The following is a 13,948-nucleotide window of genomic DNA, read 5'->3' on the forward strand; positions in this document are numbered from 1 at the left end:
TATTGCGATTTTCCATTGTGACTTTGATGCAACTTGGATGCGACTTTGGCTTTGACTGTTGCATTGGTAATATTAGAATGCAACTTTCATGCAACTTTTGAGAGTTTACATTCCAGTCGATTATAACAATAATAGTAACAATACAATCAGGCTCCATCTACACTTGTGCTACTCCAAAGTACAGCGATTTTCCATTGTGACTTTGATGCAACTTGGATGCGATTTTGGCTGTAGACTTTGCCTTTTGCATTGTTAACATTAAGATGCGGCTTCCATGCAACGTTTTAGAGTTTACATTGCAGTCTATATTATGACAATAATAGTAACAATAACATTAGTCAGGCTCCATTTACACTCATGCGACTCCAAAATCGTGCAGTTTCCACTGCGACTTTGGCTTTGACTGTTTCACAACTGTTGCATTGATAACATTATGATGCGAATTTCATGTGACTTTTGAGACTTTACATTGCCATCTATGGCACTCAAGTTGCATGAAAGTAAAGCAGGAACCCCTTTTTTTTTTTTTAGGTCACATAGATTTTGAGCTAACTAAACCCCTGTATTGACGCAAACTGTTAGACAGGCCAATTTGGTTGGTAAGCAGACTGGTTGGCAAATTGAACTGGGAATTTTATCTTTGTTTGTTTCATGTGCGTTGCCCTTCCATGTGTTCTTTGCTATGAAGGCCAGTTATAGGTGGGGGCAGAGGCCATTTTCTTTGTTGTATATGTGTACTGGTGAGTGGACATACTGGGTGCCTTTGCTGTAATACTATCAGCTGGGCTTCCATTATGCCCCCAATTACCTTTCAGGAGGGATGGGCCACCTCCAGGCTCACCTGCCCCCTATCTATCCATTAGCTTGCATGTGCTCCCACTGTGGAGACTCTTTAAAATTCATTAGAGTTAGGACTGCAGGTAACAGGGAGCCTTGACGTGGCCCTGCAGCTTTCACATGCGTTTGCAAATGTGTGCTAACTAAACCCCTGTATTGACGCAAACTGTTAGACAGGCCAATTTGGTTGGTAAGCAGACTGGTTGGCAAATTGAACTGGGAATTTTATCTTTGTTTGTTTCACATAGATTTGAATGCCTTCCACAGAAATACAAGGGCTGTGAATTGTCATGCAACTTTATGTTTCCAAAGTTGCATGACAAGTCGCACAAGTGTGAACGCAGCTTCATTGTTACTAATATTATTATCGTCGTTATTAGCAATAATAAAAACAACAACAATAAAAGTTACAATAACAATAATAATAATAGTAGTAGTAACAATAAGTTGCATAGTTTTGAACGGCCTTCCAAAGTCACATGAAAAGTCGCACAAGTGTGAATGCAGCCTCATTGTAACTAATATTATTATTATTGTTGTTATTATTATTGGTAATAATAAAAAACAATAGTTACAATAAATAATAGCAATAATAACAATATTATTAATAATAATAGTAACAATAAGTTACATAGATTTAAATGGCCTTCCATCGAAATACATGAGCTATCCAAAGTCATATGAAAAGTCGCATAAATGTGAATGCTGCCTCATTGTTACTAAAATCACTATTATTATTAGTAATAATAAAAATAACAATAATAATAGTAGTTACAATAAATAGCAACAATAACAATATTATTAATAATAATAGTAACAATATGTTGCATAGTTTTAAACAGCCTTCCAAAGAAATACACAGCTGTCCAAAGCCACATGAAAAGTCGCACAAGTGTAAATGGAGCCTCATGATTACTAATATTATTATAATTGTTGTCTTTATTGGTAAAAATAAAAAACAATAATAGTTACAATAAATAATAGCAACAATAACAATAGTATTAATAATAGTAACAATAAGTTACATAGATTTGAATGGCCTACAAGTGATATACATGAGCTATCCAAAGTCACATAAAAAGTCGCATAAATGTGAATGCAGCCTCATTGTTACTAAAATTATTATTGTTATTATTAGTAATAATAAAAATAACAAATAACAACAATAATAGTTACAAAAAAATAGCAATAATAACAATATTATTAATAATAGTAGTAACAATAAGTTGCATAGTTTTGAACTCCTTCCAAAGAAATACGCTGTCCAAAGTCACATGAAAAGTCGCACAAGTGTGAATGCAGCCTCATTGTTACTAATATTATTATTGTTGTTATTATTGTAGTAAAAAACAATAATAGTTACAATAAATGATAGCAACAATAATATTATTAATAATAGTAACAATAAGTTACATAGATTTAAATGGCCTTCCAAAGAAATACACGGCCTGTCCAAAGTCACATGAAAAGTCGCACAACTGTGAATGCAGCCTCATTGTTACTAAAACTATTATTGTTATTATTATTAGTAATAATAAAAATAACAAACAACCACAATAATAGTAGTTACAATAAATAGCAACAATAACAATATTATTATTAATAGTAGTAACAATAAGTTGCATCGTTTTGAACGGCCTTCCAAATAAATAAAAGGACTGTCCAAAGTCACATGAAAAGTCGCACAGGTGTGAATACAGCCTCATGGTTACTAATATTATTATTGTTGTTGTTATTAGTAATAAAAAAAACAACAATTTAATAGTTACAATAAATAATAGCAACAATAACAATACTATTAATAGCAGTAACAATAAGTTGCATAGTTTTAAACGGCTTCCACCAAAATACACGGACTGTCCAAAGTCACATGAAAAGTCGCACAGGTGTGAATAGAGGTCTGAAGAAGACAAAATTGTCCCAAATATGCAACAATGTTACAGAAAGTTTCAGCATTCCCCACTAGAGTTTATCTCACTGCGCTGGGACTTGTAGTGCCTCGGATTACCAACATACTGGAAAAACAAAAACTGCACCAACTCCCAACATTGCCTGTGCGAGGAAATAAAGGGCAATGCTGGGACTTGTAGTTCCTCAGAGATCTAAGAAGCTTGTATCAAGGCCCCTGAGGGTAGCAGGCATGCAGGGACTATTAGTGATTCAAAGAAACTCAGAATTATGTTGGGAATCAGAATTCTGGGACTTCTGGTTCCTCAAACTCACTGCAAAAGGTACAACAATTACCAAACTCGAAGTTCTCCAACTGCCCAATCAAAATCAAGCGTCAAAGCGGCCCAATGGAAAACAAATGCAATGCTGGGACTTGCAGTGCATCAAATATGTACCAAATTTACAACAAAGAGGACACTTCTACTTCTTCCAGTTCTAGAACAGAAGGCATGCTGGGAGTTGTGGTCCTTCCAACAGCTTTTTAAAAAGAAACTACCCGGCATTTTCCTCCCAACTAAACATGAACATGCTGAGACTTGTAGTGCCTCAAAAATCTTACAACCACTAACGTGATTCAAAACAGCAGCAGCCATTGACATGCTGGGACTTGTAGTGCCTCACACTTGTAACAATGCAAGAATAAGACCCAGCATTGAACACTAGAGGGACCTGGGACTTGTAGTCCCTCAATCTTTGACTACGCTTGCACCAAGTCCCATGGTGTTCTGTCAGACAGCAAAGGGCATGCTGGGACTTCTAGTTTCTCAAACTGACAATAAAAGTTAGACAAACTGAACACACTGTGCTGGAAAAAAAAAAACAGGTGGCCATGCTGATGCTTGTGGTTCCTCAACCTATGACCTAACAAGACAGACTAAGGCAGAAGGCATGCTGGAAACTGTAGTTCTCCAAGTAAAATAGTTGCACCAGCTCTGAGCACTCTCTGGTATTGGATGGAAGGACATGCTGCTGCTTGTAGTGCCTCAAAATTCTAACATATGCCAAATCTGAGATTGTCATGTCAGAAAGCATAAGGTATGCTGGAAAATGTAGTTCTCCAAAGTCAGACTACCTATAAGCATTACACACACTGGTATTTGTAGTGCAGCAAACATCTACCGGAGTCAGAGAAGACTCAGCTTCCTATGTTCAGAGGGGCTATGCTGAGACTTGCAGTTCCTCACACTTCTATGTAATTCCAGTAAACATGCACCAAGTTGCAAAGTGACCTGTCAGGGTATAGGGGGCATGCTGGGTCCGGTAGTTCCACAAACGACATACCTAAACTACCTCTGAGCATTCCCCAGCCTAAGTAGAAGGGCAAGCTGTCACTTTTATCGCCCAAAAAATTACCCAAAATCAAAATAACCCTCAACTTTCTACACTAGGTCATGCTGAGACTTCTAGTGCCAGAAGTACATGGCTTGCTACACTATAGGTCAAAGGGGCCATGCTGGGACTTGTAGTCAATCAAACTCGCACCAAGTTCTCCTAGTGTCCTGTCAAGGAGTGGAGGGCATGCAGTCCCGTAAACTTCTACCAAAACGTGCTCATTTCTTCTGGTAACTGTCAAGGAGCAGAGGCCAGGCTGGGACTTGTAGTCCCTCAAATTTCTACCAAATGTGCACTAAGTTCTCCTAGTGCCCTGTCAGCAAAAGGGGGCCATGCTGGGACTTTTAGTCCCCCAAACGTACACTAAGTTCTCCTAATGCCCTGTCAGGGTGCAGAGGCTAGGCTGAGAATTGTAGTCCCTCAAACTTCTACCAAACTTGCACTAAATTCTCCTAGTGCCTCTAAGCATGAGGGGGCCACGCTGGGACTTGTAGTCCCCTAAACTTACACTAAGTTATCCTAGTGCCCTGTCAGGGTGCAGAGGCCAGGCTGGGACTTGTAGTACCTCAAACTTCTACCAAACTCGCACTAAGTTCTCCTAGTGCCCTGTCAGGCAGTAGAAACCATGCTGGGAATTTCTCAAACTTACTTCTACCCAAGAGGTCAGAGGGTCCATACTTGTAAATTCAGGCCATGTACCTGTAGCTGGTACCCTGAGACTTTTAGTTCCTCGGGAAGCCCAGTCACACCATCTCTGAGCATTCTAAGGCACAATGTGACTTGTAGTCCCTCAAGCTTGCACTAAGTTCTCCTAGTGCCCTGTCAGGAAGCAGAAGGCTGGGACATAAAGTTCATCAAACTTCTACTCAACATAGACCAAGTTCTTCTTGTGTCTGGTCAGGGAACAGACAGCAGGCTGGGACTTGTAGTCCCTCAACCTTCTACCAAACTCAAACCTGTACCAATGTTAAAGCAAGACTTCTACTCAAGAAGTCAGAGGGTCCATACTGGGACCGTACTTCAAAACTTAGACCAAGTTCCCGTAGCTGGTACCCTGAGACATCTCCAAGCATTCTACGGCACACTGTGACTTGTAGTCCTTCAAACTTGCACAAAAGTTCTCCTAGTGCCCTATCAGGAAACAGAGGAGAGACTGGGACTTTTGGTTCTTGAGCTTTTACCAAACTCACACTAAGTTCTTCTAGTGCCCTGTCTGGGAGCAGAGACCAGGCCAGACATTTCTCAAACCTGTACCAATGTTAAAGCAAAACTTCTACCCAAGAGGTTAGAGGGTCCGACCGTACTTTTAAACTTAGAGCAAGTTACTGTAGCTGGTACCCTAAGACTTGTAGTTCCTCTGTGAGCCCAGTCATACCATTTTCACACTTTCTACGGCACACTGTGACTTGTAGTCCCTCAAACTCACACTAAGTTCTCCTAGTACCCTGTCAGGAAGCAGACGGGACGCTTGGACTTGTAGTTTCTCAAACTAAATTCTCCTAGCGCCTTCTCTGGGTGCAGAGGCCAGGCTGGGACTTGATGTTCATCAAACATCTACTCAATGCAGACCAAGCTCTCCTAGTGCCCTGTCAGAAAAGTAGAGGAGAGGCTGGGACTTGTAGTCCGCCAAACTTGCACCAAGTTCACCTAGTGCCCTGTCAGAAAGCAGAGGAGAGGCTGGGACTTGTAGTCCCCCAAACTTGCACCAAGTTCACCTAGTGCCCTGTCAGGGTTCAGATGCCAGGCTGAGACTTGAAACTTCTACTCAACTTGGACTAAGCTCTTCTTGTGGCTGGTCAGGAAGCAGAGGATAGGCTGGGACTTGTAGTTTCTCAAACTTCTCAAATAGCACTAAAGTTCCTCTTGTGGTCAGTCAGGGAACAGACTGCAGGCTGGGAATTGTAGTCCCTCAAACAAGTCCTCCTAGGGTCCGGTCAGGGAGCAGAGACCACGCCGGACATTTCTCAAACCTGTACCAATGTTAAAGCAAGACTTCTACCCAAGAGGTCAACTGGTCCATAATGGGACCGTACATCTAAACTTAGACCAAGTTCTCATAGGTGGTACCCTGAGACTTGTAGTTCCTCGGTGAGCCTAGTCACACCATCTCCGAGCATTGTATGGCACACCTCCTCAAACTTGCAAAAGTTCTCCTAGTGTCCTGTCAAGGAAGCAGAGGATATGCTGGGACTTGATGTTCATCAAAGTTCTACTCAACTTGGACTAAGTTCTCCTTGTGGTCAGTCAGGAAACAGATTGTAAGCTGGGACTTGTAGTCCTTCAAACTCACATTAAGTTCTCCTAGTGCCCTGTCAGGGAGCAGAAACCATGTTGGACATTTCTCCAACTTGTACCAATGTTAAAGTAAGACTTCTACCCAGAAGGTCCATAGTGGGACCCCACTTCTAAACTTAGACCAAGTTCCCGTAGGTGGCACCCTGAGACTTGTAGTTCCTCGGTGAGCCTAGTCCCACCATCCCTGAGCATTGTAGAAAACATTGTGACTTGTAGTCCCTCAAACCCCCATGAAGGAAAAGGTGGACCTACCTGTTCTCGGGAGATGCATGGCAGAGAGGGTCTCCGGTTCATCTTGCCGCTTCCATAGTAGGTACTGGAGGTCTCCCCCAAGGACACACAGCTGGACCTCCTCCGGGGTCTGATGACGGGCACCTTGTCCTCCAGCAGGGGTCCGCTCTTTGGTGGGTTCTCCCGGATCTGGAAGCCATGGCAGAAGCAAAGGGCCAGCAGGGAACCAGCCAGCCCCACCAGGCAGCCTCCCAGGGCTCTGAGGGCATGGGGCACCCAGCTGAGGCTGGTGAGGGAGATGAGCCACACCAGGCTGGAGAAGAGGAGAACCAAAACACTTTGCCCCAACCGGAGCGCCTGCCACAGAGTCAGCACCCCCACACACAGCAGCACCGCCAGGAGCCGCACCACCTCCCCGGCCCCCGGCAGCAGCACATCCCCGCACTGACAGCACACCGGCAGAGCCAGGAGCCACACCGCCCCCCCGGGGCCCCGCAGGGCCCGGCACAGGTAACAGGTCAGGAAGAAGAAGGCGCAACCCAGACTGAAGAGAGGACTGAGGGCCTGCGCCAAACTCTGCGCCCAACCTGAGCTCTGCCAACAGGCGGCGGCCAACGCGGCTCCCCCGGCCCCCCACGCCCCCCACCACCACCGGCCCCCGGGCCATGCGGGCCACCAGCGGCCCCCGGGCGGGTCCGGCTTCAGAGGGGTCACCGAGCTCCTGACATAGCCGTTCCGGAACCCGTCCGGGGGGGAGTCCGCGGGCTTCATACTGCCGCCGCCCGGTGCTTCATATCGTCCTGCCGCCCAGCATCGTGCGACCGAATCCCCGCCACTGTCTGCGACCGACTCCTCTCCACTCTCTGCGACCGACTCCTCCCGGATCCCCTCCGCTGTCTGCGCCCCACTGCGCGAGAGGCGGCCGACGACTGCCTGGCGCCCCCTGCTGGACGACCGATGGCGTGCCGGGGCGCCCTCCTCCCCCTCCCCCCCCAACTTACACCACCGACCTGCACCGAACTACACCGACCGATGCCGTGCCGGGGCGCCCTCCTCCCCCTCCCCCCCCCCAACTTACACCGAACTACACCGATCTACAACACCCCTACCTGCACCGAACTTCACCGAACTCCTGCTGGACGCCGCGGGACTTCCTACCGGAGAGATATTCAACTGATACTTCACTATACTACTAATACCTTCCTATACTTCACTATTACTTCTATACTAATATTCTACTATACACGGGACTTCCTACCGGAGAGATACTCAACTAATACTAATGCTACTATACCACTAATACTTCACTATACTACTAATACCTTACTATACTTCACTATTACTTCTATACTAATATTCTACTACACATGGGAATTCCTACCAGAGAGATACTCTACTGATACTAATACTTCACTGTACTAATAATACTTTACTGTACTAATACTTCACTATACTACTAATACCTTCCTATACTTCACTATTACTTCTATACTAATAATCTACTATACACGGGACTTCCTACCGGAGAGATACTCAACTAATACTAATGCTACTATACCACTAATACTTCACTATACTACTAATACCTTCCTATACTTCACTATTACTTCTATACTAATATTCTACTACACATGGGAATTCCTACCAGAGAGATACTCTACTGATACTAATACTTCACTGTACTAATAATACTTTACTGTACTAATACTCTACCAGACATGGGACTTCCTATCGGAGAGATACCCAACTGGTACTAATACTTTACTATAATAATACCTTACTATACTTCACTACTACTTCTATACTAATACTCTACTATACACTGACTTCCTACCCAAGAGATACTCAACTAATACTAATGCTACTATACTACCAATACTTCATTATACTAATACTCTACTACACATGGGACTTCCTACCAGAGAGATACTCTACTGATACTAATACTTTACTATAATAATACCTTTCTATACTACTAATACTCTACTATATATGGAACTTTCTACCGGACAGATACTCTAGTAATACTATACTAATACCCTACTATACTACCAATACTCTACTATACACGTGACGTCCTACCTGAGAGATACTCAACTGATACTAATGCTACTATACTACTAGTACTTCACTATACTAATACTCTACTATACACGGGACTTCCTACCAGAGAGATACTCTACTGATACTAATTCTTCACTATATTAATACTCTACTAGAATAATACCCTACTATACTAATAATTTTCTATACTAATACTTCACTATACTAAAGCTCTACTATACACAGGACTTCCTAACGGAGAGATACTTTAATGATACTAATACTCTACTATACTAATTTTCTACTATACTATTACTTCCCTATACTACTGATACTTTACTATACTATACTAATACTCTATTGATACTAATACTACTATACTACTAAAACTTCACTATACTAATACTTTACTATACTACTAATACGTCACTATACTATTAATATGTCACTATACTATACTAATACTCCACTACACACAGGAATTCCTACCAGAGAGAAACTCTACTGATACTAATACTTCCCTATACTAATACTCTTCTATACTATAATAATACTCTACTATACACGTCGCTTCCGACCGGAGAAATACTCTACTGATACTAATACTTCACTCTACTATACTAATACTCTATTATACATGGGGCTTCCTACCACAGAAATACTCTACTGATACTAATACTTCACTATACTATACTAATTCTCTACTATACACAGGGCTTCCTACTGGAGAGACTCTACTATACTACTAATACTTCACTATACTATATTAATACTCTGTTATACATGGGACTTCCTACCGGAGAGACTATACAATACTACTGAAACTTCACTGTACTAATGCTCCACTAATACTTCTATACTAATACCATACTATACTTCACTACTAACCCTATACTAATACCATACTTTACTCCTATACTATACATAGGGTGCCCTCCTCCTCACCCCCCTCCCCCTCCTGCCTGACAATGCGGGACTTCCTACCAGAAAGACTATACTATACTACTAATACTTCTATACTATACTAATACTCTACTATATATGGGACTTCCTACCAGAGAGACTCAACTACTACTAATAGTTCACTTTACTAATACTCTACTATGCACGGGACTTCCTACCGGAGAGACTATATCCATACTATTCTATTCTTTACTACTAATAATTCTATACTATTCTAATACTCTACTATACTATTACTCTACTATACTAATAATCTACTATACACGTGATCTCCTACCGGAGAAATACTCTACAGATACTAATACTACACTATACTATACTAATACTCTACTATACTTGGGGCTTCCTACCAGAGAGATACTCTACTGATACTAACACTTAACTATACTATACTAATACTCTACTATACACAGGGCTTCCTACCGGAGAGACTATACAATACTACTGAAACTTAACTATACTAATGCTCCACTAATACTTCTATACTAATACCATACTATATTTCACTACTAACCCTATACTAATACCATACTATATTTCACTACTAACGCTATACTAATACCATACTTTGCACCCTCCTCCCCCCCTCCCCTTCTGCTGGACGATACAGGACTTCCTACCAGAGAGACTATACTATACTACTAATACTTGTATACTATACTAATACTCTACTATATATGGGACTTTCTACCAGAGAGACTCCACTAATACTAATAGTTCACTATACTAATACTCTACCTTACACGGGACTTCCTACCGGAGAGACTATACTATACTACTAATACTTCTATACTATTCTAATACTCTACTATACTATTAGTCTACTATACTAATACTCTACTATACACGGGACTTCCTTCCAGGGAGACTATACTACTAATACTTCACTCTACTAATACCCTACTATACACAGGGTTTCTTACCGGAGAGACTATACTATACAACTAATACTTCACTATACTATACTAATACTGTATTATACATGGGACTTCCTACCAGAGAGACTATACTGTACTACTAATACTTCAATATACTAATACTCCACTAATACTTCTATACTAATACCATACTTTACTCCTATACTATGCATGGGGCGCCCTCCTCCTCCCCCTCCTGCTTGATGCCGCGGGACTTCCTACTGGAGAGCCTATACTATACCACTAATACTTCTATACTATACTAATACTCCACTATACACGGAACTTCCAACCAGAGAGACTATACTGTACTACTAATACTTCACTATACTATACTAATACCCTACTATAGATGGGACTTTCTACCAGAGAGACTATATGGTACTACTAATACTTATATACTACTATTAATACTTCACTAACACTTCTATACTAATACTTCCATGCTATACTTTTATACTATACACGGGACTTCCTACCAGAGAGACTATACTAATAGTAATACTTCTATACTGTTACTAATTCTTCACTATACTAATACTCCACTAACATTTCTTTACTAATACCATACTATACTTCACTACTACTTCTATACTACTACCATACATACTCCTATACTATACATGATGCGCCCCCCCCCCCCTCCTGCTGGAGGCTGCAGGACTTCCTACCAGAGAGACTTTATTATAATACTAATATACTATACTACTAATACTTTACTATACTAATACTCTACTATACTAATATTCTTTTATACACGGACTTTCTACCAGAGCGATACTCTACTGATACTTCTATACTAAAACTATACTTCAATTCTAATACCATAGTATACTCCTATACTATACATAGGACTTCTTACCGGAGAGACTATACTACTAATAATACTTCTATACTACTAATAATACTTCATTATACTAATACTTCTATGCTAATACCATACTATACTTCACTACTACTTCTTTACTACTACCATTCTATACTCCTATACTATACACGGAGCGCCCTCCGACTCCCCCCCCCCATCCCCCTCCTGCTGGACGCCGTGGAACTTCCTACCAGAGCAATACTCTACTGATACAAATACTTCACTATACTTCATTACTACTTCTATAGTAATAACATACTATACTCCTATATTATACACGGGACTTCCTACCAGAGAAACTATACTACTACTAATACTTCACTATACTAATACTGCTATACTTCACTACTAATTCTATACATGGGACCTCCTACCGGAGAGATTATACTATACTACTACTTCACTTATACTCCATTACTACTAATACTTCACTAATACCTCTAAACTAATACTCTACTATACATGGGACTTCATTCCGGAGAGACTATACTATGCTACTACTCCACTAATACTCCACTACTACTAAAACTTCACTAATACTTCTATACTATACTAATACTCTACTATACATGGGACTTGCTATCGGACAGACTATACTATACTTCTAATACTCCCATACTAATACTTCACTAATACCATACTATACTTCTGTACTATACATGGGACTTCCTACCGGAGAGAGTAAACTATACTTCACTACTAATACTCCTATACTAATACCTCTATGCTAATACTCTACTATACTAATACTCTACAATATGATGTGACTCCTACCAGAGAGACTATACTATACTACTACTCCACTAATACTTCACTAATACTTCTATACTAATACTCAAAAATACATGGGACTTTCTACCGCAGAGACTCCACTACTACTCATACTTCACTAATACTTCTATGCTAATACTCTACTATACACAGGACTTCCTACCAGAGACACTATACTACACTACTACTAATACTTCTATATTAATACCATACTATACTTCTATACTATACTAATTTCCACTGCAAGTACCGACTCGGCTCCACTCGGCCCTGCTTAGCTCGGTTTGGTTTTCCACTGCATGGTACCGCACGGCACGGTGTTGGAACAGTTCGGTACGGTTTGCTTTTCCACTAAAGTAGTAAGTGGGTGGGATAACAACGATTCTCTGACCAATCAGTGGCTAGTAGTGACAAACAGTCAAGGCTGCATGCAAAGGATTGTGGGATATGGTACCGGTACGGCCCTCTTGGAACCACAACCGAGGTGGTACTGTTTAAGCGACCCGTACCGTTCGGTTCCATGTAGTGGAAAAGCGCCGCCGTACCGTACCGAACCGTTCCAACACCGTACCATGCGGTACCATGCAGTGGAAAAGCGCAAAAGCGAGCCGAACCGTTCAGTTCCATGCAGTGGAAAAGCGCCATAATACTCTACTATACATGGGACTTCCGACTACCGGAGAGATACTCTACTATACTATACTATACTTTACTATTACTCCACTAATACTTCCCTACTAGACTAATGCTCCACACCAGGAATGTGTCCTGGATGGCAGGCACCTTCCCCTGATATTTGAGTTGTAGTCCCTTTAATGGGGACAGTTGCAGAGCTTTTGTGGCACTCAGGGGTTGTCACCCATGCAGGGTGAGGTGTCCCGGGTTAAGTTTGGCTGGAGAGGACTGACTTCCAGGACTCTCTGGATTGGTAAATTTATATCCAGGATTTCAAAGGCTCAAAAAGACTTGGGGGAGTTGGGGATTGGGGAGGACTACCCTGACTACCAGTACTTTGGTCCCGGAGGGGATAAGTGCCAGGTGAGGGAGGCTTAAAAGGCAGCAGAGGGAGATCAGCGCCGGTGTCAGGGAAGTGAGTGGAAGAGAGAGACTCACTAGCTGTGTAACAAGTGGAAGCTCTCAGACAAGCTGAGCCATGGGCTGCTACCCCCCATGTGGTCTGCCTGACACCCTGACTTAGGAGGAGCCTGACCCCTGTATGGGACCGGAGACTAGCGGGGAGCCTGCTGCTTTATTACCAATACCCGGATTTGGACTGTTTATTTACTTTGGCTGAAGTAAGCTGTCTTTTGTTTAGCTGCGATTAAAATAAATTAACTGTTTTGCTTTCACCAAACTGGTTGGCGGTCATTTCAGGGCTACCCCCAGATTACAACTCCTATACTATACACGGGGGCTTCCTACCCGAGAGACTCCACTACTACTAATACTCTTTGGAGAGACTATACTATGGTAATACTTTTATACTTATACCATACTATACTATACTTCTATACTATACTAATACTCTACTATACATCAGACTTCCTACTGGAGAGATACTCTTCTATACTATACTAATACTCTACTATACATCTGACTTCCTACTGGAGAGATACTCTTCTATACTATACTAATACTCTACTATACATCTGACTTCCTACTGGAGAGATACTCTTCTATACTATACTTTACTTTACTGATATTCCAGTAATACTTCTATACTAATACTCTACTAAACTTC

At 41.6% G+C, this 13,948-nt stretch overlaps 2 protein-coding genes across 2 annotated transcripts in view; one reads left to right on the forward strand and one right to left on the reverse strand.

Annotated features, from left to right (window-relative positions):
- Positions 1-7,579, reverse strand: part of PDE3B (phosphodiesterase 3B) — a 237,825-nt gene extending 230,246 nt beyond the window's left edge. The window contains exon 1 of the mRNA XM_082269782.1: positions 6,667-7,579. Within this exon, the coding sequence (XP_082125908.1) occupies positions 6,667-7,416 (750 nt within the window). The 5' untranslated portion in view covers positions 7,417-7,579. The remainder of the gene's footprint in view (positions 1-6,666) is intronic.
- Positions 1-13,948, forward strand: part of PSMA1 (proteasome 20S subunit alpha 1) — a 176,453-nt gene that overhangs the window by 74,416 nt on the left and 88,089 nt on the right. The gene's annotated exons all lie outside the window — the stretch shown is intronic.

This window comes from Pelophylax lessonae (assembly GCF_965119305.1).
Source record: "Pelophylax lessonae genome assembly, chromosome: 10".
Taxonomy (NCBI): domain Eukaryota; kingdom Metazoa; phylum Chordata; class Amphibia; order Anura; family Ranidae; genus Pelophylax; species Pelophylax lessonae.